Here is a 26,948-nt window from a genome sequence, read left to right as displayed (position 1 = left end):
CATATATATATATATATATATATATATATATATATATATATATATATAAAGCTATAAATTAAAATTGTATTTATTTTAGTGCAGTCTGCAGTTACTCATAAAGATGTCAGTGCTCCTTTTTGAAAGTAGGGTTTAAAAAAAGGTTAAAAGACCATAAAATTTAAATATATCAATCAACTACAATTTTCAAATGCTTTAGAAAACAGAAATAACTGCTGTTTGAGGGCCAGTAGTTCCTAATGAGTGAAAATGTACTAAATAAACAGGTTAACAGTGAACAGTTTAGAGTTATAAATACTGTTTCAGAATTTCAAGCCTTTTAAATGCAAGTAATGGAAAATATCTTATTATTCAACCATTAAATGATTAATTTCCTTACTGTATAGAGATTTGCATTTTCAAAAGAGAGAGCAAGAGAGCGTTTGGCAACGAGAGTGAAGCTTGGCCAATTGTCTGTGCAGAAAGACAAACACTAGTGGTGCACCCTTTCTGTCATAAAGCCACCATCTGGTCTGTCTGTGCGGGGTTGAGGGGAGGCAAGAGATGTAAAGGTCTCACCAACCCAGGCAGGAAGCACCATTTGGTGGGGGAAAAATAATAACTGACTTTGGGGTCGAATGGTGCCAAACGACCACGCAATATTGTGTCTCACACAATAGATACAGACACAAAGTGTGTCTCTCTAGGTTGCACACAAGTTCAGGTCTTGGAAGAGAGTGTGCCAATCAGGAGAAAGGTAAAAAGGCTTGGGTTTTCGGGTGAAGGAGGGGGTGGTAGTAATATAAGGAGGATTTTAGTTAAACATTGATAGAAAACCAGTGGGAGGGTCGGGGGCTCTGTGAATAACACATGGTTAGGAAGCTGTCCAGATTATGTAGCCACTAGAAATGAAGGGAAGAGGAGGAGGAGGAGGAGGAGGGGGTTATGATTCATACTCACCGTTACACCACTGGAGAGGTGCTAGATTGCTCCGCTATAACAAATTATCCAGTAACTTGTGTCCAAGGAGAGAGTGTTGAAACCGGGCCAAAGGAGTGGGCCGATCCCCTCACTCAAAACCAGATGAATAATACAAGTTTTACACTCCCACAACTCCTACCACAAAAACAAGGCTTTGAATCTTCAGCGCCTCTGGTTAACACATTATGATCACCCACCAGCTCCTCACTAGTGTATGGAGGAAGGCAGGACGATTTTGTTTTCTTTGTGCTGAAATATTTACAAAGACAAGTCTGTCATTGTTGAAACCTGTGTCAACACGGGAACAAAATATCAACACCTACTTCTTGGTATCTATGTTTTGTTCAACCACAGGCAAGTTAAAAGAACACCAAGCACTTTTTTTCCAGCATCATGATCCAAAACCAAGCAGCAGCACAGAATATGAAAGATTTGCAATGTGTCGTTGACATAAACAATGGATCACCATCTACCTCCGCTTGACGTGAACTTGTTGTCACTGGCTTTTTTCTTTTTTTTACCTCTCTGTAGAGTCACGATAACAAACCAGCGAGAGAGAAAATGTACATTACAGTGAGTCACAGATTTCTTTGTCTATCTTCAAAACACTGTCACAAGGCTCACCCCTTCTTGCCGTCAGCCACTTTCCTCTAGTCTTCTCGCTCAAGATTATCGCCCTCACGTTACAATCAAGCGTTTTCCTCGGTAACAAAGGAAGAGGAAGAGCAGTGGCAAACAGCCATCAGAACGAGAGCTTGTGAATGCAGCCCATTCAAAGCTGTGTCTTCCTCACACCATCTGGTCGGTCTTCTCCGCTGCAAATACACAAAGGATAAAATGCATTTTCCAGACAAAGTGATGAGATTCCTGTGTGTTTCCTGTCGCCTTTTCCAGCAGCCCTGCCTCCACGTAATGGTGCCGATGACTTCTCCCCTGCTCAGTTTGTAAACAGATCTCTGCTCATGTGATTCGCTGTCTGGATCACAGCTCTCCTTTCACCCGCCCCCTCCTCGCACTCCCCTTCTCCCTTTCTATCCTGTGCTCACTCTCTTCATCCTACTTCTCTCCAGCTGAAGGCTATTAGGAGGTGACAGTGGCCAGGCGAGCAGACACGCAGGCCGAGTCAGACTCTCCCTGATGAGTCTGTGTAAGACAAGGCTGGGAGGGGAATGAGGGTTGATTCACTTTGCTTGACTGGCAGTCACGAAAACAGCAAGAGACTACAGAGGGAAAACAGTGAAAGTGTGAAGCAAGAGGGAAAAAAATTGAATAAAAAACACAATAGAATAGAATCTAAGGATACTCTGAGAGCAACCCTACCGTAAAGCCAAAAAATGAAAAAAGAGCATGTGACAGAAGCAATGACGCCAGTAATTTCGTCACTGCAAAAATAAATAAATAAACAAACAAACAAACAAAACACAGCTAATTAGACAGTTTTAGTTAACAGGTTTAGTGAGTGTTTTTAATTCATTTTCAGACAGGAAATATGCAACTGCTGATTCATTTTGCGCAATATCAGTGTATTATGTAAAAGGTGCTTTTGCTAAAACCCCTTGCAGATGTCAAGATAAGCTCAATCGATAGCGTTTGTGGCATAATGTTGACTGACAAAAATGTTTGGCCTTGTTGTCTTTAATAAAAATGTTAAAAAATAAATAAATAGTTGAGACACTTTCAACACTTTTTTCACAATTAAAGTGAAATGGGGCAATTTTTTGGATGATTTAAAAGAAATGTGGAGCTTATAACTTTATGAAACTACTTTAATTAGAATTAGAATAAACTCAATTCTTCTTAGAAATTCTTTGGTTTTGAGTATTATTTGTGCTTAAAGGTGTTTAAATTATTTTTGTTTATGGCAATGCATTGCCATGCCAATAAAGTTGCAAAAACTGATATAACTTTACACAGAAAAGCAATAAGCAATTCAAAAAAAAATAAATAAATAAAAATAAATATATATATATATATATATATATATATTGTTAAAATAAATATTTTTTACATCTTCTGGTTATCTAACTTTGACTAAATTGAGCCAGGAATATTTCTGAAATATATGAAAATAAAATCATTTATTTTCTTCTCTGAGCAAATTATGCAGGCACATGAGCTTTTTGATGCACATTTGAGAATTTAATTGGTAAATTTGCTTCCAATGCACTGGATGTAAACCCAGCAACTGTGAACCACCAAATCTTTCTCAGCTTCAGTGGGCCCATGATCAGATATTATGAAAGGATTCACTTCACCTCATCAACAATCCCACTGAGCAAGGATCAGTATTTTCCCTGCACACTAAATCAGTTACCATGTGATCACCTCTAATGGCTTCTGTTAAACTGACAATTCTATTTAAACAATACTCTTTTTCCTACCCTCTGACAATCAGATACCCTCACAAATCACTGCATGCTTGGCAATCATCTCTGCCTGGATGAATGCCCATCATCTGAAGCTGAAATAAAAAAAATAAAAAAAAAACAAGCTGTTGTTCCTTCAATCCAAGATACACCCTTACCAAGACCTTGTCATTTTAATAGACAACTCGACAATCCCACCCACACAGAAAGCCAAGGACCTTGGTGTCACACTGGACAATGAGCTATCAACTGCAAACTACATACTAACAACAGTGATATCATGCAGGTTCCTCCTGGAAAACATTTGCCAGACTGTGGTATATGCAGGGCCGCTGCTGGCCAAATGGGTGCCCTAAGCAGAATTGTAATGTTGTGCCCCCTCCCCCAAATATTATGGAAATAAAAAAACACCTACTATAGGGGTCAAATAGAACTTTAATAAAACATAAAAGTAAATAAATAAATAAACTGTAATTAAATTGTATTATTTACACATTACAATTGTAGCTCTACAGCAAAAACCTAAAATTACACACATTAAATAAAACATTTTAAAAGATTAAATATTATCAAAACAAACAATAATAAATTGAATCACAAATCAATGGCAGCGGCTATTTACACTAAGTGCAAATAGCATATTTTTTTTGCGATATGCTATTTACACCATGCAAATAGGCTAGCTATAGATTCCATTTACACTATGATAAAATGCTATTTATACTACTTATTTCAAATAGTGGCAATTATCTGCATCTCAGTATTGTAGTAAATTATAAAACAGTATGCAATAATAACTTATTGAGTGTAAATTATAATTTTAATTCAAATAAAAAAATGGATGCCACCTTATTGGGACAATAAAGCCCTCCCTACACATACCCTAACTCTACCCGATACTTTATTTTCAACTTTTCTATTATTTCCTTCATTTTTATTAAAAATAAATGCCTTTCCGATGTGATACGAGATTTGAAAAGGGAGAAAAAAAAGTTCGGCAAAAGGTAAATTCGAACTCGGGTCGATCGCGTCAAATCGTCCACAGCACACGCTTTACCATCTACACCACTGGAGCCAGAGTTGGCCCCTAATAGTATGAGTTGGCTGATAGTCTTTTGCTGTGTTGACTAGCCCAATCAAACGTAGGTGGGCGGAGTTAGTGTAAATAGCTTCTGCCAGCAAGGTGGGCTATTGCACATAGTGTAAATAGACACTTCGAAAGAGCGTTCCAAATTTCAAAATTTACAAAGGCACACTCCTGCTTTATCTGGAGGCGAAGCCGTCAATGAGCTCATCATATGATAATTAAAACATGAATTAACGTTAATAAACGTTAACAGCCAAATAAAAATAACGTCAATAGCCAAAAAAGTTTCACAGGATTATGAACGTAACTACCTGAAAGGGATGCACGGGCTTCATCTTGGTCTTTTTTACTTTTTCTTTTCTCTGCGCCGGACTGCTTATGTCTTTTCTCCGGGCATAGTTGTCCATTATGATCATTGATCATTTGCAGTCAGCCGCAAACATGAGGTGAGGGCGGGCGCGGATGCGGGAATGGCGCGTCACGTGTGCTTAGCCTACTGCCTACTGCTTTCACCGTAAAATGCATTTTTTATAACCTAATTATGTATATATATATTCATGTTTATATTTGTATTTATGTATATTCATATATTAATATTAATATAGAAGGAAAGTATTTTTTTTTTTTTAGCAACTGGGATGGTGTCCCCCCTGGGAGTTGGTGCCCATACGTAAACTGCGTAGCCTACTCTGCGTATAGGGAGCGGCGGTGTTATAGGCCCCAAACTGCTATCGTCTCAGCTACTGCAACTGACTCCTGGCCAACCTCCCAGTGTGTGCAATCAAACCTCTGCAGCTCATGCAGAATGCTGCAGACCGGCTGATATTCAACCTTCCCAAGTACTCCCATGTCACATCTCTGCTGCATCCCCTCCATGGCTTCCTATCCCTGCTTAATTCAAGTTTAAAACATACCCTCCCAGCTCCCACAATTTCAGTGAACAGTTCTTAATAGAAACATTTTGTTATGGCGTGAATAACATTTTAATCAAAATAATTTTTTTCCACTACAAAGAACCTAATTTGCAATGAAATGTCAATGGAACCATAGATGACAATAAAGAACCTTTTTTTTTTTTAAGAATCTAGGCTGGATCTAGGTTGAGCTGGATTACTAGAAGCACTTATTTGAATTTGTACAGGAAGCATTTCTTTAAAGGAACACTCCACTATTTTTGAAAATAGGCTAACTTGGAAAATGAGCCTATTTTCAAAAATAGTGGAGTGTTCCTTTAATTGTAGACAGCATTACAAATTGCGTGCTTGCCATCTGTTGATCACAATGGTTTCATATGTGATGCTAATGCAGTTTTGTAGGTCATTCTGCATAAGAACATCTGCTAACTCTCTTAAATGACACAAATTACATGTCAGTAGTAGTTAATAACGTAATTTAAACAATTCTTCCCATCTTTATGGAAAAGCATACTTTTCAATGTGTTATACCAAATATGTAGTAGTGGGCATTATTATTAATTCATTAGACACTAATTTGTCAGATACACTTTATTGCTTTGCAAAGTATAACAAGAGGCCATCTCAACCTGAGAATACATCATGTCTCTTAAAAGAGATGTTAAATAGTTCATTGTGTGTTATCAAAATATTACATTTTGAGCTGCCAATCACCTCTCTACAAAGAAAGAAAGAAAGTAACTGAACAATCTGAATTATAGACTTCAGTGACAAATATCAACATAACACTCAAGCATGTTTACCATGAAGGAACAACAACAACAAACAATAAAAACAATTTAAAAAATAATAAATGAAAAATTCAGAATATATCAAATGTTTTCCATTTGCGTAACAGTTGTTCTCCTTTGTATACATGTCCCATTTGTTTAAGCGGCTGTAGATGGGAGTGTCATCAGTCTCCCTGTACATGTAAACCCCTGTGACGCGGTTCCACTCCATTCTGGGAATGACACTCTTGATTCCCTTGCAGTCTTCTAGAAGCTGCTTCTCTTCATCTTCCAAGGCCACAAAGCCAAAGAAGTTCTTGACACATTCAGCAGCATGGTATTTAGCATGTACATCAGCTGTACGCTGGAAAAGAGTTTGTTCGCTGGAACGATACTGGGACCAGTACGCCTCCTGCTGATAGCCAAGAGAAGAGCAGCAGTGTTTCAGACAGAGGAGCAGAAAGACAGCGAGGGAGATGATTCCCACCAGCAACCAGCCCAACAACTAGATGAAGAAAATCAGAATCAGAATCAGAATGAACTTTATTCACAATTTGTTGTGTGTTTTTAGGAGCTCTTAGTACAAACATATATACATACATATATGACATTGACAACAGAAAGAACTTTTAAATAATAATAATAATAATGATGATGATGATGACAACAGAAAGAACATTTAAATAATGATAATAATAATAATGTGGTATACATCTGGAACAGAAGATTTATGTACAGATTTGTGCATTATTTACTGTATTATTTACTGTAAAAGTAGAAAAAAAGAGGTTATACATTTCATAAATTTGAGTAAATGCCCAATGAAATTAGAAGTGTATATTTAATTAAAGACTATAACAAAATTATACTAAAGTGATAAATACCTGGGATTCATACTTTAGCTGGCGTTCAATCACTCTTGAGTAGTTCATAAATGGAGCAGGTACATCCTTACACGGAAACCGGGCCATGATCTCTGGAGTCTTTGTAGTAGGAGGGAAATGATCCAAAGAAGAGGGGTCTACAAACTCACTGAAAGCACAGACATACGCCTCCCCTCTCAGGAGGGAAATAACTGACCAAGTGATGGGGGCAACAACTGCTCTCCCCAAAATGGAGCCCAACAGAGCAAAAGCAGCAGACAGTGATAATTTCCGACATTTTCTGGTGCGGCACTCTGATACAATGTCCCAGGTATTTTGATTCAGCATCACCCCGATGACAAAGAAAGCCAGAGCTGGTACACCAGTCAGTCCGTACAGGTAATTCTTCTTTGGTGAACACATGGACAGTGAAATGCAAAAATATTGTATACTGTCTGACTGGCTACTGTCCCTAAACCTATCAGGCCATTGAAGATCATGACATCCTTACTCTTGAAGAAGAGCGCAACGAATTTGAAGTTTTCTGAGATGAGTGCAGCCATCTTGTCCTGATTTTCTCAATGTGAATTAACGCAGGTTAAACAGTCTTTATGAGAGTCGCTGTAAAGTAAACCTAAAAAAAACTGACAAAGACAGAAGATTAAAGAGTCCTCTTTTGTTATCTGACACCATCATACAGAAAAGCAGAAACAGACTCTAAAAACTAGAGAAACGTAGGCACAAAAAAATATGCATGTGTACAAATCAGAATATTATGAGATAAACATTCAAAGACCGATTTCATGCAGAAAAGTTCTTTGAACAAAGACCCTCTGGGCAAGTCTCAGCATGACACTCAGCCCGAATTAGAACCTAAAAACCATTTAGAAACGGAAAGACTTACATTCCATTGCAATGAGGTACAAATGGTATCGCTGAACAGCCATAAAGTTTGACAAATATGTACAAACAAATGCAGACAGCAAAAGAAGTCCTTAAGTTTTCTGTAGGTAGCTCATGTTGTGTTGAAGTAGTTAGGTCTTTCCTTCGCTCTGTCCGTTGTGTGCATGGCATGCAGCACTGAATCATCAGCAGGAACTAGCCTATATCTGGTTCCAGCTCCAGTGGAAAGTATGAGCATTTAACTAAAACAGGCTGGGCTGGCCATTTACTAAACCCCCACCTCCAAAACTGAATGTAAATAATTACTTTTTCTCATCTGATCGAATTGATATTCATTTTTTTAATGACAAAACAGGATTGCACAATAACAAAAATGGCCAAAAATTATTTAAACTACAATTTTAATGGCTACGGGTGGGTTGCACCAACAAGGATTAATTTAAGTAAAGTTTAGAGCTAATCGAGGATTTGTTGATCTGGGTTTTATTTTAAATCGAGTTATGTTGCACCACTTAATTTTAAACACAGATTAACAAATCAGGGATTAGAACTCTAATCTGCGATTAAAATCCCCATCTACGATAAATTTTCTCCACCATGATGGATTTCGCCATTGCAATTAAACAGGAGCAATGCTAATATTCCTAATTTTTCTTTGCTTACTACCAAACTCTCTTTCTGACATAAAAAGTTGCTCGTGTCAAAAAAGGAAATAAACTTGTAAAATATCTGCCGTCTTAATAAACTGCTATCGTTATTCAAACGGCTGATCAAGCAAGCAATGAATACATTTCTGGCAGTGCATACGGATTTCATAATCCTGGAAATATATTTATAGTATCAATTAATGGAGTATGTTTTATGACAGCGCCGCCCCGTCCGTTTGATCGCCGCCCAGCATCCACGCGTGGAGCGGGCGTGAGAAACGAGAGGCGTGGCCGCGATCATTGGCGCTCACTTCATCATCACCGCTGCCGTTAAATGCTATACAGTATATTTCTGTTTTCTTTGTCGTACGCCGAGATGCACCGAGATGAGTGACGGATTCACATCCCGGACTCGATAGCAGACACGAGTTTACTACGGGCTGCCAAGACCCTCACAATCTGCTGGCTCAATGCGCTTAAATCTTCCTTTTTATTTGTAATAAACACCTGAGACCTCACAACACACCCTCTATTGTTTTCTTTGTTTAATCAGCCACATAATTGTAACTGTAGGTGCACTTTATTTCATTTAAACCTCCTCACCTGTAAATTTAAAATTAATCCCTAATTGAGATTTAAATCTGAGTTTAAAGTTACGGAGCAACATGATTAAAGTTAATCCATTTTAAATATAAATTAAATCCAGGATCAAGATGATGGTTTAAATGTAATCCTGCTTATTTTTAAACAAGGTTTAAAGTTTGGTGCAACGGAATTATTAGATCAACCTTGATTTAATCTAGATTAAAGCTTAATCCTTGTTGGTGCAACCCACCCTAAGTGTCTGTTTTGACATAAAATGAGCCATTAATTCATTACACACATAAATCTGCTGACCCATAAGTGCTTGAACTTGAAATATTTAAAGGTGCTTTAATAGGCCTATTTGTTAGTTGTAGAGCTTGCACATAGAAACCGAATTACAAACCAAAGGTAACAACGGTACCTTTGGTTTACCTGTCAAGAGCAAAGCAAACTGAGTATCAAGCGTTTTGATGCTCTCAGATCCCTCCAGGTGATGAAAAGCCTCACCGCTTCATTAATGTCTTGTTTCTTTTTTTAGTCAATTCTGGTCTCTTTCATTTTCTCATTAAATTTCTTCTTGATCTCTTTTAGGACATTTGACTGTGTGAGCTGGTAATGTCACAATTTTCGTTATAAACGCTCCAAATTCATCATCGTTCACACTCTCATTTTCCAGCTATAAATGCGTAGACAAACTGACAGGCAAAAAAAAAAAGCCCGGTAAAAGACCGCATTCTGACTGGCTAATCTAAATATGAACCGCAGCTGATTAGTAATATTGCTGTCAAAAAGATCAGCGTGATATTTTGGGACAATTATTCAGTGATATCCTCCAGACATCATGATCATTTTCTGCATACTGTTCTGAAAAAAATATAGCATTTGTCAAAGCTTAATTTGAAGCTGGCGGCTAGTAAATAAAACTGTATGCGCCTTGCAGAAGAACGTTTTGGTTTTGCTTTGTTACGATGACATTACAAAACTTTACAAGTCAGATGAGCCTCTGTGGAAGAAACGCAACCAAAACACAGGCTCAAGAAATAACCTGTCTAGACTAAAAGGGTCGCAAATTGACAAATTTGACAGCTGAACGTTGTTAATTTGGGTCCATCCTTGAAAATAACTAGAACAACATGCACTAGAGCAAATCATAACGAAATGACCCCTTAGAATAGCTAACACTGTATAATGAAATCCCACTACTGTTGGATAGCTATTGCTATCTGTTGGTTAAATTAATATCTTACCTGTTGAGTAAGAAAGAAGCCATCTCTGGGTCGGTTTTGAATTCTTCGAAATCAGAGTTCTCTCCACCTCTAAAAAATCCAAGCCATTCATTGTGGACTCTAACATTTTCCCTTTTTTGCTTGTGGGCCCTGCTCTGTTTGGAGTTTCTTTGTTTTTTTGGTTGTGACAACAAACTTTTAGCTTCACACATGGCCGGATTATCCAATGGGCATTATGGGCATAAACCCAGGGGCCCATGCGCACCTGGGGCCCAAGCAAGGGGAAGAAAACATTTTGGAGTGCCTATACACTAAGTGCAAATTGAAAATTTCGAGCATTGTGCACAGTGATTTTCCTGTGCCAGTAGAGTATTTTCGCTGCTAGCACATCTATTCACGTGTCCCATCTCTGGCCTCTGTTAACGTCCTGTTTATAGACTTCGTCATTCGATTTCCACATATTTCCAGGATTAAAGCAATATAATACAAACCTGTGGGCCGCTGTCCCTGCATGATGGGCCAAAAACAAACAAACAAACAAACAAACAAAAAACGGATTGCCAATCCAGCCCTGATCTAAATGTAGCCCTAAATCATTTAGAAAAATATTTTTATATCTAACCCTACATAAATAAAATTATTTTATTATTCAGTGTCCATTATAATGGACAGTGGTTCCTCAATGTACAGTATAGAAAAACAAATTGTACACTATAGCCTACTGTAAAACTGATAGAATTTCTGTAATAATCCACCTGCAAATCTTCACCAAAACTGAAATGATGTCTGACAAAATATCCATCTGACAATTTAAAACAGCTTGCCTTAGTTTAACAGCAACAGTAGCCATCTCAGCAATGCATAAACTACGTTTTGACATTCAACTTGATGTCTGTTTAGAAACAAGCTGAAGTTGTGGACTGTAGCACAGTGGTAAAAAAGACTGAGCTGATTTTTGAAAAGTTGCAGGTTTGAATGATCCAACAGCCATCATCATTACAGCCTTTAACAAGAGACTAGCATTATCCAGAAATACACATTATTTGTTTCTTTGCTTATTTGCCTAAGTTTGAATGATTTTTTACATTATTTACATTATTATTATAATCATTTAGCTTTGTGCTTCCAAAACTGATGTTCAAAAGAGATAACATTTAGTATGAGCTTTAAACATTTGTTTATTTTTTTCTCAGAAGAATTATCTGATTTTTTTTTTAAAGAAAAACAATTTTGCATTAGAAATAAAAATAATTATAAGCTTTTTGTACTTTATTTACATAACAATGATTTGTTATGTAACAATTATTATTTTTTAAATTATTTTCTTTATGGTCTGTGTGGCACACATTTCTTGGGTGTTTCTTGATGCCAAAGATATTCGTTTTTGGGTGTGTAGTATTGTTCATTAATTAGACACTAATTTGTCAGACTCATGGGATAAAATGACCATTTCTTTGTCAATTACTTAACAGTCATGTTCATTTGTGTACATGGCCCATTTGTTTAAGCGGCTGTAGATGGGAGTGTCATCAGTCTCTCTGTACATGTAAACCCCTGTGACGCGGTTCCACTCCATTCTGGAAATGACACTCTTGATTCCCTTGCAGTCTTCTAGAAGCTGCTTCTCCTCATCTTCCAAGGCCACAAAGCCAAAGAAACTCTTGACATTTTCAGCCGCGTAGTATTTAGCATGTACTGTACTTCAGCTGTACGCTGGAAAAGAGCTTGTTCGCTGGAGCAGTACTGGGACCAGTACGCCTCCTGATGATAGCCAAGAGAAGAGAAGCAATTTTTCAGACAGAGGAGCACAAAGATGGAGAGGGAGATGATTCCCACAAGCAATCAGCCCAAAAGCTAGATGAAGAAAAAAAAAGAGGTTGTACATCAGAAGTGTTCATGCAAGGAGTTTAACAACACTATAAAAAGTGACAAGTACCTGGGATTCGTACTTTAACTGGTGCTCAACCTCTCCTGAGTAGTTCATAAATGGAGCAGGTACATCCTTACATGGAAACCGGGCCATGATCTCTGGACCAGGTATACTTGAAATGAAGCCATCCAAAGATGAGGGGTTTATGAACTCACTGAAAGCACAGACATACGCCTCCCCTCTCAGTAGCGAAATTACAGTCCAGGTAACAGGGGCAACAACTGCTCTGCCCACAACGGAGCCCAGCAGAGCAAAAGCAGCAGTCAGTGATAATTTCCTGCATCTTTTGGTCCGATACTCTGACGCAATGTCCCAGGTATTTTGATTCAGCATCACCCTGATGACAAAGAAAGCCAGGGCTGGTACACCAATGGCAGTCAGTCCGTACAGGTAATTCTTCTTTGGTGAGCACAGACAGTGAAAAGCTAAGATGTTGTATGCTGTCTGACCAACCACTGTTCCTAAACCAATGAGGCCATTGAAGATCATGACATCCTTACTCTTGAAGTAAAGTGCAATAAATTTGATGTATTCTGAGAGGAAAGCAGTCATCTTATTTTGATATAGGTGTGTTTCTCTTTCTCAGTTTCTTTTCGCTGATGATGATTACTGTCTCTGGAAATTAAACCTAAAAACATGACAAAGACAGATGTGCAAGTAAGTTCTTTGACACAGTTATACGTGAAAAGAGGGGCAAAACAGAAACAGCTTCATTATGCGATTTCTAGATCAATAAATGCATACATTCAATTCATATAAAAGCAATTGATTGAGCAAAGTTTCCTCAAGCCTCAATGTGCCACTCAAATTAATTACTGAAAACCAAATATCAGCTGAAAAATCAAATAAATTCTGAAATTAAGACTTACATTTCATTGCCAGGGAGTACAAATGGTCTTGCTGCACATCCACAAAGTTTTAAAATGATGTACAACCAGAAGCAGACTGTAAAACAAAACAAAATTGAGCAGTGAGATCATTCCCTCACTCTGTCTGTTATGTACATATACCACAGTGAATCACCAACAGCAATTACAATCTGGTTTCAGCCCCAATGGAACTAATAAGCGTTTAATTAAAACAGGTTGGGCTAAAGTAATTGAGAAAGATCAGACATGCAAAAAAAAAAAAAAAAAATTTTCTCTCTTTCTCTACATATGTCATCCAACATTTTCTTCAAAATAAATTGCCTCCTGAGACCCAGTAAAAATGGATATGACAGTGCAGTTGCAGTTATTTTTTGTCTCAATTATCTGACACTCCTTTCACAGGTCTTGTAATTAGACTAGGTGTGTTTAATTAGGGAGACATACCAAATGGGAGCATTGAAGTGCACAGAACATCTCAGAATAAAGAGATCATCTCGGAAACCAAAGTCATGAAACGGATTCCCTGGCAGGCCACAGGAGAGCCACACAGTAAGTGAGTTCTGAAGTGACACCCATTGTGGTTCACATTCACAACCTTTTTGACTACATCCACTGCATCCACTGTCCAAAAAAATATTCAAAGCCAATTTACAGAAATTGGGATAGTGTCCATACATTAAAATAAGCATCTAATTATAGTTAAAAATGTAAATAATTACATTGAAGAATTTCTAAAAATTAGGGGTGAATTAAATAAAAATATCTTGATTTTTATTTGATTTAACTTATTCCAAAGTAATTTTTGTCTTATTTTAAATCATTTTAATTAATCTTGAGGCCCTCTTGTAAGTTTGCTGAGGCTCTCTATAGGGCCGGTCGCCGTGATTTTGCCAAGTAAGACATGTTCCTGGATCAACATCTTTTGATGATCCTGGATCAACATTATTGTCCAAAACTATAGACTTATCCCAATCCCTACCCCTAAACCTAACCCTACCCATAATTTATTCCTAAAATCAGTGTGAAATGATAGCTGATTAACAAGGGTGTAGAAGCACCTAACCCTGATCTTAAGCCTAAAACAGATTATTTCCTGTAAAGTTATCCCTCAATTCTGATTGGTTGATTGGAATGTTGTTCCAGGATCAACAAGGATGTTGATCCAGGAACATGTTGTACTTGATGAAATCACGCTCACCCTATAGGGCCCTGGACCCCTGGTCGAGAGTCAATGCTTTAAGATATCCTAAAATCATATAAATAATCATTTATGTATCTGAGTTAGTAATAAATAATGCTGCTTTATGGTAGCCTAACAAACAACTTATGTTTAGCAAATGATTGAGTCTCAGGAGGATATAAAATAAGAAAGGGCATGCAATAAATAGAAACAAGATCTTAACAGTGAGTAGGCCTACTGCAATACCACTTCCTTCAATTCAGATTAAGATTAAAACATGAAGTCAGACTTTGGAGTAGTATGCCACAGCTGTTGTTTTCACAGGTGTGTGAGTGTAGCGCTCTTCTGAGAGGCGGAGTGTAGGCCGATCCAAGTGCGCATGTCCATTCATATCTTCAGCGCATTTGTTCAGCATTAGTGCGGGTTTACATATATGCTAGTTCCATAGGATTTTATTCATGTCGTCTTCTTTACGGATCCCAAGAAACTTCTCCTCATCACTCTTCTGTTTTTCCCCATCATCATCATCTCTATTACCTTTCCCTTTCTTTGTGGGTAGCTGGAACTGTGGAACGATTTCACCACTGATGCTCTCGAAGTATTGCTGTATGCAGACCTTAGCGAAGCTCTTGGCGTGCTCTTTGCACGTTTCGTCAAATAGTTTGCGCTCTGTATCAATGTAGTGCGACCAATATTTGGGATTAAGAAAAGCGGCTTGTGTAAAACAAGGTCTTATCGCCCTTATCAAGAAGGCTGCTATAGTTAATACCATTAAAAAGGTCCATCCACAGGCCTAAAGAAAGAAAAAAACAAACATCGCAACAGATTAATTTAAAAATAAAACAATAGGCTATATAGTTGTAGCTTATATATTTTTATATAATATATAGCCTAGTTTTATATAGACAATATATCGTTTCCATATATCAAACTGATGTCATAGGCCTATATAATTTCTCTTATACTTTAATATGCTTAATAACTATAAGCATATGAATAGCCTATATAGACAGCGGTGCGCATAAGTGGTACTACGCAGGTGCGCATGCGCGACCAAAATAAAAAATGCACTGTTTAAGTACGTTCTGACAGCGCATTTGCGTACTGGCATGGTTGACAGCTGTTAATGCACAATTACCATTTTAGATCGACAAACTGTAATACTGTAAGATTTCTATTCAAATTGAATAGATAAATAAATCTAGGCTACTCGCTGCCGTTTTCAAAGCACAATGCAAAACTGTGACGTTTCATTCACTGATGCGCTTCAGCAGCGCTAAACCCGGAAGCGCATACACTTACTTGCCGGCAACCCGCCAAAATAAAAGCCTGCTGATTTTAAGTTTGAAAATGATGAAAATTCATTCAAAGAAGTAAATATTAGCATTTTATTTGAAAGTTTACTATAAAATAGTTGTATTTGTATTTAATACTCCCTTTTTATTTTAAAATTTAATAGTATTATTATCACACTTTATTATTTTATTATTTTATTTAAAAAAAAAAACCTAAATAAATAAAGTGCAACAATATTATCACTACGATTAATTTATTTGTTATAGTTGTATTTAATGGGTTACACTCATTACCGCGGGAAGTAGGGGTGCTGGGGGTGCTGCAGCACCCCCTGGAGCTTTTGTAAAATAAGGAAAACAAACAGGATGCGCTTTCTGTCCTCTTGGTCTTGCGCAGGAGCGCTTCACCGACATGATACATATATCATAGAATGCTTTAAATTACTATTTTAAAAACGAAATAATTCAAATCGAAAACAAAAACTCTTTCATTATGCTATTAAACGAATAAATGAAAGTTTTCTATTAACAAAAGTTGCTCTTTGGATCCGCCATCATATAGTGTCAGTCTTCCCGCATCACGTGACCAACTTTAAACGATCCATTAATTAGTTTACGTTGTAGCTATAAGAGGCTGCAGATGTGTCAAACGTAGGCTACTTATCTGATAACGACCGCCAAATACGTTGTTGTGCAATCTGCGCTGATCAAGCCTGTGAAAAAAAAACCTCACCTGAGAAATGGTTAATTTTATTTAAAAGTAATTATATGGATAACGTGGAGACGAAAGTTTCACAAAAATGAGCGCATCTCGCAAGCTCTGCGTGCTGAAGTGTGATAGGTTCACGTGTAGGGCGCGCGCACCTACTTCATTTGGCCACACCCAAATGTGCGCGCGAATACCTGACTTTAAAGCTATTTAAAACAGGGTTGCTTTCTTGCCTTTCAATAGTCGGATGGTTTAAAATATGCTATTTAATATTTACATTTTTCATATTTTTCCCGCGACCGGATAGGCTAAGGAGAACGGATGGATTACCGCATTGCGTGACCCTCAGGCAAATAACCTTAAAAAGAAAGCTCAAAATGATCCTACAAACGGATGATTACGGGGGTTAATTGACAAACTCTTTCATATCAAAGTATTGTAGGTGTATTGTGTATCTGGCTGAACTTTGGTGAGGTAGTGAGTATATTTGTCCTTAGTCACTGCGCAGCTGCACATTCTTAAAAAGAGCCGAGAAACAAAACAACGTAAAGGCCTTGTCGAAAAACCACATTTGAATACCGTCGTTTGTAGATATTACTCTCTTCGCCATATATAACATGGTTTTGATTCTTCAACAGGGCTATGTACATATATAGAAGCCTTTTTATTTTGTAATTGCATGCACATCCATAATTAACACTATAGGCTTATAATATTCACTACAAGGCCTATAACTTGTGAAAACTTCAATACTTTTTTTCCTCACGTCGAGATAAAAAGTTCATGTTTTCACCACCCGCGGAGACGGAGTGCGTGTGTGTGCGTGTGACATATGACTCAAGAGCGGGACTGACCCACGTGCTTTTTATGGAGGAGCGAAAAGGGCCCCATTGGTCACTTCCTGGATGTGAGAGCAGATGAGGAAACAGAGGAGTAACGGTATTGAAGCTCCTTTCTCTTGTGTCGGTTCAGTATCGTTCGGAAACAATGAACAACGCTGGACTTTAACTCTTGGATTACAGTGTAAGTTACTATTCTGGTCTTGTTCTAAAGAAACACGCAGCGCGAGCAGTGACCATCTGCTCTTTCATAGATTCAACAATTCAACAAGAGACCGTAACAGCTGTGATTAAAATAAAAAAAAACAAGAGTTTTGTAAACCACAGGAGTTTTGTAAAACATCTCAAGACGTCAAAAAGAAAATACGCAATTGTGTTGATTAAAAAGAGAAGTTGTTAGATGCTCTGGCTCTGTCGTTGGTTTATTGCGTCACCGCCCTCTACACAGTTTGCTGATAAACTTACCATTGACTTTAATCATTTCAGGCACGCGTTAACAAGTGTTTCTTCTGTAATAGTGTCTAACTATTTGTAGATTTCTCTCTGTTTAATGAGTAAATTGTTGTTGTCTAAACTCCGCCCTTTAGTGTTTGAAGAATGTTGGAAACTTTGCAGCGCCACACACATTTCCTGGAACTCAAACATTATTAGTCAACTACCGATCATTATGTGCTCTATTTGAAAACTATTTTTTGTTATTTTGTGTTGTTTTACTTATGCAGTTCCACATAGTTCCATTTTTTTGTACACAAAAAAAAAAATAGGGCCTAAATTTTTTTTTTTAAATTAGCCAAAATTGAGATCAAATTAAAAGTTGAGCCATTTTATTATTTTCTTTTTATTCTCTATGTTATGACAAATTCAGCGGAAAATGAGACTGAAGGGGATACTTGCTTGCCTTCTAACCATGGTGTATAAAGAGTCCAAATAAATGCCACAATTGATAAAAAAAATTAGACAAGTAGGCCTACATTTTTACTACTATAAATTAGGGGTTGCACAGACTAATCGACTAGTCGACTTCAATGCTCTGCCATGACGCTTTAAGCTTGACGTCGGCTAGTCGATGGTCCTATAGAGGGCGCAACAGGATAAGAAATCTTTGAAGGACTTTCACATTTACGCTCCGTTTCCAAACAGTTCAAATGACAAATAAATGCATACTCTGAAAGCGCTCCACAAGACGTGTGATTATATTACTGGATGCTCGAAATTGAACGGGAGAATGCACGTTTTAAACAGCTTATTGTACAGGTAAATTAATCGCCGTTCTAATCTAATGCGCTGCTGCACTGTAACGCACACACATAGGCTACAGACAGTAGGGCGTACATCACGCGCACAGAATCATTCAGCGCGGAAATGTATTGTCAACACTGTTCTGTGATTTTTCAATAAAATAGCTTAGAAACTGAAAAGTTCAAGCATATATTTCTTAATAACTAGTAAATTCCACAGCTTCACTACTAGTAGAGAGACGCTGCCAGGTAGAATTAATTCACACACGCAATCGCTGTCTCACTAATGCATTCATATTAATGTAATCTTTACTGTGCTACTTTATCTGTATCTGATTTAGAACGAGCAGAAATCTGTGAGAAAGATAACGACCCAAAGACAAAATAACTGATAAAAAAGCTGTTATAGGAGCAACAGCCATGTGGGCAGCGCTGTGTCATATGCCATAGCTGTGCACAAGCTGTTTATCACAGCTCCAGACTTATTTGTTTATTAATGACGTCATCAGCGACTAGTAGACTTCGACTCGACTTTGACTCGACTTTCATCACATAAAAGTCAACTTCAAAAAATCAGAAGTCGTTCAACCCCTACTATGAATTGAATATCACTTGAAACGACTGACAAAATTTGTGTCTCTAATGCTTTAAAAAATCACGGGGTACCAAAGTGTACCTTATTCATGGAATGTGCCAGTAGCTTGCAGATTGTATAAATATGGAATTTTATCTGCCTCATTCCAAGAATCACTCAGACTCCAAGTGCCACACTATAAATAAACCAATTACATAACGTCATCCTCAGTCTATATGAGGTTCCTTCCTAAGCTTCAGTTAAGGCAAAATGACAAAATACTTTGAACGGAGATGAGATGGCACCACTTTTTTTTTTTTACCCAGACCTCAAGTTAAGAGATAAAAAGTCATTAAACAGATTTTTTCCCCCTGATATAGATTTTTTTTTTAAAACATCTCTTGTTTTCAGTGGATACTTTTATCTGGAATCAGTTCTGCTTCGTGTCATTTATGACATTTAACTTGGGTTATCTGACATCCTTTCCCAGTGCAGGACAGTCCTTTGTATTACAGTTGACAAATAACTACTCTGAAGAATGACATGTTTTCACAAAAGGTAGAAGTTGTGTTTCTTTTCAAGAAGCTCACATTAATCCAGAAATGTGTGTTTTCCCAGACTCACAGTGAAGAATGCAAGGTGCTATTACGCGGGTTTGCATGGTGGTAGTAGCCGCTATCCTCAACCACCCGCTGCTCTTCCCTAATGAGAACACCACCATCCCTGAGGAAGATGATGAGCTCCTGACCCGGATGAAGGAGCGCCAGGAGAAGCTGGAGGCCGAACAGAAGCGCCTGGAACAGGAGATCTCTCAAACAGAAACAGCTCTGATTGGTGATCAGGACAGTTACAGTTGGTACTTTTGGAGCGCTCTCTGCCTAGTCATTTTCTTCACAATTGAGGTGTGCAGGCAGGATATGATCCCTACTGAAATGCCAGACCCCATGGAAGATGAAGTTGGAGATTCCAGTGCCGAATATCTCAGCGCTAAGACTGTAGTCCTAGATAAAGGTGTCCTAAGTAACTTCTGCAAGACCCGCTTCCATCCTTTCATCCACGAGAGCGGGAGAGTGCAAGAGTTTATCGAGGGCTTTGCAGATGATCTGCTCGAGGCTTTGAGAAGTGTTTGCGATCGAGACTCTGACCTGGAAGTCGAGGACTTTGTTGGAATAGGCAGTATGTTTGAGTCCTGGAGAGCGTCTAAACCTCCTACATGTGACCTCATTGTGCCTTTTGCTCCTCCACGGCCATTCAGGTTCCAGTTTCAGCTCTGGTGCGACCCGTCCACTGAAATCCCACTGGACTTGCAAGGATGTGGAAGGATTAAACTAATAAAACCAGGTGGGAATGGCACAGACTGTCTTTGTGCCTCAACCAATCTCGGTGATGATATGCTTTGTCTGCTTCACAACAGAAATGAGTGTGAAAAGCTTGAGGAACACACTTTGGTGGAGCTCCTCTGTGCAAAGAACACCTCATATTTGTCGAAAGATCAGATCATGACATGGTTCCAGATCTCGGTGAGCAAAGCATGGGGCCAGATCTCTCATAAATACGATTTTGAGCTGGGGTTTTGGAACCTGGACTTCCCTGGAGCCCTGAAAATCAGATTTAGGTCTGGAAAGACTGTCGTTCTTAACATTACCCCTGCTGTTCAGTTTGAGGACACGGATGCTTACCTCATCTCTCATTTCCCATCTGACATTAGCAACTCCTCAGACACTCACTGGAAACTCTCACTAACTGTTTATGAAAAGAACCTGCTTAAACATCTAGCAAAACAACTTCCTACAAATTCGTGTCATGTTCACTGTCTTCAGATAGTTTCTTTCTTGCACAAAAAACAGACAGCTTTGACTGGGAGAAGCGCCTTTTCTAATTACCATATAAAGACGGCGCTTTTGCATCTGTTGTTGAGTAAACGTTCTGCGACGTGGCAGCCACAGAATCTCGATCACAGATTACGAGATCTACTCGGCTTCCTTCAGCAAAGCATGGAGGAAAAGAGACTCTATCACATTGTTGTCGGGAACCCTCGCATCCCGGCTGAAATTCTGGTTCCCAAAATAATCCGTACTGCAGAGCCGATAAACCTGTTTAGGCCTCTTGTGTTGCAGAGGCATGTATATGCCAAAATGGAAGAGCATTTTCAAGAGATGGTCAGAAATACCTCTGTGCTTGTTCAAGAATATACCCCACACTTGTCTAACGGTTATGTAAGACATTAGCTTAGCAGACCAGACGTAGACTTACTCACCGATCTGGCTTTGAGTGCAGGGGATTTCTACAGACTAATTACATAATGACGTTTTGCACCTTAAATGTAAATGACATGTTTAGCACTGACTGTTACTTGATGCTATGATGATATTTGGGTGTTTCTTCAACTATGGGCATTTTTTTTTCTAATGCCTTTTATATATATCTTATTATTTTTTTTTTTTTTACTCTTGTCTCAGACTGAGACTTTCAATCTTCAAATATAAAATCCATCATAAAAAATATTAATCTTTACATTTTTAAATTATCACAACAAAGAGTGAATTATACACAAACCATTTCAATATTTATTTTGCCAAAATGAATAAACTGTTTATATAAATTTGTACACATTACAACTTCTCCTTAGTTTCGGTGTCATATTAATGACAATAAACAAACTTGGGTCTAATTGTAATAATAATAATAAGAATCAACTTTATAGCAAAAGTGTCAGTGTAGAGCATTCTGGAGTTGAAATAAGATGTAATGCGTTAAGAAAATCAAGTTAAGTATCACTTAAGAACAGTTATTTTATCATGCATCACTTCAAGCTGTAATTCTGTTAAATTAGGCAAAAAGTGAAAACAAGTGTGCATTTAAAATATCTAAAATGCTTGCTGTGAAATTGTCCTTGGCAAGACAAAGATTTTCCAAAAGTTTAAATGTAATTTCCACCACAGAATGATAACAAACAATACATAATTAGAGATGTGAGTGAAATGACGTTGCTGCTATAAAATAATAGGATTTTAAGGAATTTTATGTTTCCACTGGGCCAAAAGTGCCCATGGTTGAAAAAACACCCACTTGCTATTCATCATCATTCTGGCAGCTGATTCAGGATCTTTGAACCATGAAGTTATTGTAAATGATGTAATATCATGTTAAGGATATCATTCTGTAACATTATCAGAGTATTTAGCAGTATTATCAGTTTTGATCTTGTGCCAACATAAGGGATTGTTGAAATGCCTAAACAAAGTATGAGCAGCAATGGTGCACAGTGACATGTACAGGCCCAAGCAGAAGCTGTTTCACAGGTTTGAAAGGGCCTTTTTATCTTTCCTGTACAATGCACTGGTTTTACTTTTTGTAGTCTTTGTCTTGGATTTTGTTTAATCAGAAATGCACTAAACAAACATGTATGCAGTTTCCCCTCCTAGAAAGCCATGCTGTGCAACCCCACGATATGCACTGCATGGTTCAGTAGCATTTCACTTTCAACCAAAGAGAAAACTGGTGATAGATATATAGGGATTTACACGTATGCATTTAGTAGACGCTTATATCCAAAGGTACACGTATACATTTGACAAGTTCTTGCTTTCCCTGAGAATTGAACCTCTAACCTTGGCATTGCTAGCACCAAGCTATAGCTTCTGTTTGAGCTACAGGAAAGATATAGGAATAATAAAGACAAGCATACATGTTTTGTCCATAATGTTTATGGTTTGTACATTTGGTTTATTTATATTCATGTATAAATGACAAACATGTTAATATACCTATTGTAGCCTCTTTTTTTTTTTTTACATGGCCCTCTGGGATCTACTCTAAGGTCTAAGGCTTAAAAGCTAAATTTGCTGTAAATTCAGTACAAAAATACTTAGACTAAGAAAATAGTAATGATAAAAAATCTACACATACAGATGGACTGATATCATCCTGTTTTACTCTATAAACCGTGATCATAATTAGGGTTTCCATCCATATAGCTGTTGAAGAACACCTTGTGATCCTCTGTGCTGAACATGGTGGCTTTGACCACTGGATCCTCGAACATGCATTCAATCCACTTCCTTAACTCAGGAGTGTTGGCCAAACAACTGAAACACGAATACAGATATGGAACTATTAGGTTTACAAGCAAGTTATATCCTTTGGAGAAATATATACAAAAGACATGGTTGCATTCACAAGAAGTTTACTTGTGAAGACAAGTACTTGTGTGCACAAAGTTCACTGAACCAAAGTGCTTTTCAACTCAGCTGGAACCAGAGCCCTACCTTTACTAATCTCAGTCATTCATCACTGTTTTCATATCTGTTCAACTTAACCTCTATGACTCAGCAGAAACACGAATACAGATATGGAACTATTAGGTTTACAAGCAAGTTATATCCTTTGGAGAAATATATACAAAAGACATGGTTGCATTCACAAGAAGTTTACTTGTGAAGACAAGTACTTGTGTGCACAAAGTTCACTGAACCAAAGTGCTTTTCAACTCAGCTGGAACCAGAGCCCTACCTTTACTAATCTCAGTCATTCATCACTGTTTGCATATCTGTTTAACTTAACCTCTATTTACTCCTCCTGCTGTCGGGTAAAATGTGTGCGTTTTTATAATACATTCATTATATATTGCATATATGTACTAATAAAACAAACAAACTTACTGCTTTACGCCCATCATCTCTGCCCTCTCAAACCATGGCCAGATCAAGTAGTCAATCATTGTGATTGAATTGCCCCCAAAATATTTGGTCTTCTTTTTTGCCAGATACTGTAAAAAAAAAAAGATATATAAAAAAGAAAACAGTTAATAAATTGTTATGATATATTTTCAGAAAGTGTAGGAATTTCAGCCCACCTCATTTAGTTGGGAGACTTTATCTGTAAATTCAACTTCAGCTGCTGAGACGTCTTCTCCTCTTTTCTTGCCCATAGAGATCTTATAGAAGTATGGAATCACCTGAAATGAGGATGAATTTCCATAAATGTATGCATAAATTTACTTAATTAAAAAAAATAAAGAAATTCAAATCATTAATATGATTATACTTCAATAATGCTCCTGAGTGGTTATGGTTTTAATTTCCTGGTTATTGTGGTTTCCTTAACGGATAATAAAAAGATGATACCAAGACTTTCAGATTATTTAGGAACTGTATGGATAAAGAGTACATTTCTATATTCTATGTCCTGATTACAGTGAGATTTCGGATGGAGAAGCTTAATTAAAATCAGCAGTTCTACTGGCAGATGTTTTATAAGGTACACGTTTCAAAATGGCCAACTGCCTACCTTTGAATAATGATCCAGCAGCATTTTCTGTTGGGCCCTCTCAAAACGGGTCGGATGGGAGCAGTTTCTTCTCAGGGTAGGCCTCTTCCAGGTATTCGCAGGTGATTGGTGACTCGTATATCACCTGACCACTTGAGGTTTCCAATACAGGCACTGTCCCTGAAGGATTCTTCTCTAGAAACCACAGGCTTATCCTTCAAATTGATGTTGATAATTTCATGTCTATGTAAAAGGAATATAAAATCAAAATTGGTTAGTGGATAGATATTTAAAAGAGTGATTTTCCTCACAACCAAAACAGAAAATGTTAATTAAGAAACTCAAATGTAATTTATGCTCTAAATATCATACATACACATTAGGCACACCTCAACACTCAATCTAACCCAATACTGCACAGCAGGTCAACATTAGCACTCACTTAACTCCCTTGGCAGTGAGCACCAGTCTTGCTCTCTGAGCAAATGGACAAAATCTCATGCTGTAGAGCCGAATAAGACCATTTGGCACTGGTCCAGGAGCAGGACATGCTGTTACAAAAAGTGAAACGCATGGGACACAATAATGTAAATATGTACATGCATATGAAAAAGTTATTTACATAATATGCACGGAATTTCATCAGTAAAATAATGTGGGCCACTAAGTCCAGGTTCTTAACTGTTTCTGAATTAAATTTTAAGAGCTAATAATCTCTTTTCTCAGAAATACATTTTTTAACAATGATTACGCAACGTCATGGCTTGATAACAGCTGGGAGAGTTTTCTGCAACCAGGTTGGTAATGAAACTCTTGTGGATAATGAAACTAGTTGAACGCCTATGCAGATTAACGTGAATTCATATCTGGATGTTTTTATGAATGCTTTTCCATTTACAAGTTATAGATCAAACAATGTAAGCTTTGTGAGCGAGTCTAATTTCCTTGCTTTCTCTTACCTTTTCCTTGGCATTTTGGAGATGGAGCCATTATAGTGATCAGAGTGTTCACCTAAATAAAACATTCGATGGTGACTACACAAACTTGGGCGTTTTATAGATAAGAATTGAAAGATGTTACATAATGCGCACGGAGGCAAGAAAGGCAAAATACAACCAATTCAAGGCTATCATAGATGCTTAATATGTTTTACTAAAAGCAAACAAAAATTCATCCAAGGTTTGCTTACCTGTTGAACCTGCTGACCTGACTGAAGTTAACATTAGTTGAAAAGTTGAGTTTTTATGGAAGAATAGGTGTGGCAGAAGATAATGACTCCTCCTACATACGTACACCCATGTAACTTTCAAAATAAAACTCTTCTTCAAACCTAGTTCACTACGTTTAATAAAAGATTCTTAGTTACTTTTCATCATGCTAAGCTTTTGAAGCGTAGGCTATACCAATTTTACAACTATTTAACGACTATAAATGATAAACTGCTCAGAGGTCTGTTATTATCTCCAGATGTGCTGATTTACTGTACATTTATGAAGGTAGAATGACGTCAAAAAGAGCTGCATACGCAGGGTAAGAGTTCTGGAAGTGTACATAAGACTGTAAGCATAAATTAAATTTGCATGCGCAAGAGAAGCTTTGTAAAGGTGTAAATCGTGTTTCAAGTGCAAGAAAAAAAATATTTGCAGCATTTTACTGTTATTTGTAAGTTCTTGCGCATGTAAATTTAATTTACGCTTACAGTCTTATGTGCACTTCCACAACTCTTACCCTGCGTATGCAGCTCTTTTTGACGTCATTCTACCTTCATAACATTTCTCTGATTTTGCCGTGTCATGTTTCCTGTACAATCAACTATGATCATACCGGACCAAAATAGTAACATCAATGTTGCCGAACACATTCCCCATATCACTGCGCGACTCTTACAACGGATCGTTTTTTTGGTTGTTTGCATAGTTGTTCTGCCAGGGACTTTATCTTCTAGCGGAAGGATATAACTAAACAAATCTGCTTAATAAAATAACGATTTAAAAACAGTGTCTGTTCTTAATACTTTAAATATTTATTATATAATGATCTTTAAAAAAAGCATCATATGACCCCTTTAATATTTGTTAACAGTCCCAGTTTAAAACACCCCGCAAATACACTGCAAAAACCCGACCAACATGGCCTCCAAAAGCAAACATAAATTAAAATTTGAAAAGTGAATTAAAGTTGTTACTGTTTGTGAAATGAAATGTGGTTTCATACTATTTACTTTGTTTTCGTTGTAAAGTCATCTTGTTATATTATTGTTTTGATCTGTTTGCTATTTGCAGTGTTAATATTTTTAATAGTATGATACTGGTAAATTGTTACAAAATCAGTTGGGGACAGTTTGACCTGCAAACATCACAATAATTATTCATTATAATAATAGTGTATGGAACCACTTTACTTTATTAACCATTTTTTAATCCTTGCCTAACAGCACCAATAGCCATGACTGATATAGTTTGTATCTTATTGCAGACCTAAGAGTTGACAGCTGACTTCTGGATTGTGTAATGACTTTTTATCTTATCTGTATTTAACAAGTGAAGTACAACATCTTATTAAATAATCTATATAGTCTATTCATTTGTTTCCACATAATGCTCTGTTTATGTTAGTTAGTGTGGGCGTCTTGCAAAGTCATGCAAAGGTTTCTTTTGCAGTTCTACAGCTGCAGAATGAGTCAGCTTGCCAATTTGTCAGTATGTAGACCTTTCTGGAGAAAAAA

At 37.4% G+C, this 26,948-nt stretch overlaps 2 protein-coding genes and 3 pseudogenes across 3 annotated transcripts in view; 1 reads left to right on the top strand and 4 right to left on the bottom strand.

Annotated features, from left to right (window-relative positions):
- Nucleotides 1-4,888, bottom strand: part of LOC107655434 (RING finger protein 122-like) — a 9,538-nt gene extending 4,650 nt beyond the window's left edge. Inside the window, exon 1 of the mRNA XM_016442922.1 lies at nt 4,725-4,888. Coding sequence (XP_016298408.1) covers nt 4,725-4,829 — 105 coding nt within the window. The 5' untranslated portion in view covers nt 4,830-4,888. The remainder of the gene's footprint in view (nt 1-4,724) is intronic.
- Nucleotides 4,889-6,188: 1,300 nt separating this feature from the next.
- Nucleotides 6,189-8,057, bottom strand: LOC107655415 (calcium homeostasis modulator protein 2-like; annotated as a pseudogene).
- Nucleotides 8,058-11,659: 3,602 nt separating this feature from the next.
- LOC107655424 (calcium homeostasis modulator protein 2-like) lies at nt 11,660-12,803 on the bottom strand (annotated as a pseudogene).
- Nucleotides 12,804-17,224: 4,421 nt separating this feature from the next.
- Nucleotides 17,225-21,501, top strand: LOC107655423 (inositol 1,4,5-trisphosphate receptor-interacting protein). 2 transcript variants are annotated; one of them, XR_001630433.1, is made up of 2 exons: nt 17,225-17,327; nt 19,446-19,472. XR_001630433.1 is itself a non-coding variant. In XM_016442907.1 (2 exons), the coding sequence occupies exon 2, from the start codon at nt 19,588-19,590 to the stop codon at nt 21,181-21,183; it is 1,596 nt and encodes a 531-aa protein (XP_016298393.1). In that variant the 5' UTR covers nt 17,225-17,327; nt 19,574-19,587; the 3' UTR covers nt 21,184-21,501. The 2 variants fall into 2 exon arrangements, 1 of the variants encoding a protein (XP_016298393.1); XM_016442907.1 differs by lacking the exon at nt 19,446-19,472 and adding an exon at nt 19,574-21,501.
- Nucleotides 21,502-22,750: 1,249 nt separating this feature from the next.
- Nucleotides 22,751-25,487, bottom strand: LOC107655422 (glutathione S-transferase omega-1-like; annotated as a pseudogene).
- Between the last annotated feature and the right edge of the window lie 1,461 nt (nt 25,488-26,948).

This window comes from Sinocyclocheilus anshuiensis, unplaced genomic scaffold (genome assembly GCF_001515605.1).
Source record: "Sinocyclocheilus anshuiensis isolate Anshui unplaced genomic scaffold, SAMN03320099.WGS_v1.1 scaffold763, whole genome shotgun sequence".
Lineage (NCBI taxonomy): Eukaryota > Metazoa > Chordata > Actinopteri > Cypriniformes > Cyprinidae > Sinocyclocheilus > Sinocyclocheilus anshuiensis.
The sequence above is the reverse complement of the archived record's forward strand: the minus strand, read 5'-3'. Positions and strand labels throughout refer to the sequence as shown.

Excerpts from the sequence above, each read along its gene's own strand:
- LOC107655423 (XM_016442907.1), top strand. The coding sequence starts at position 19,588 with ATGCAAGGTGCTATTACGCGGGTTTGCATGGTGGTAGTAGCCGCTATC.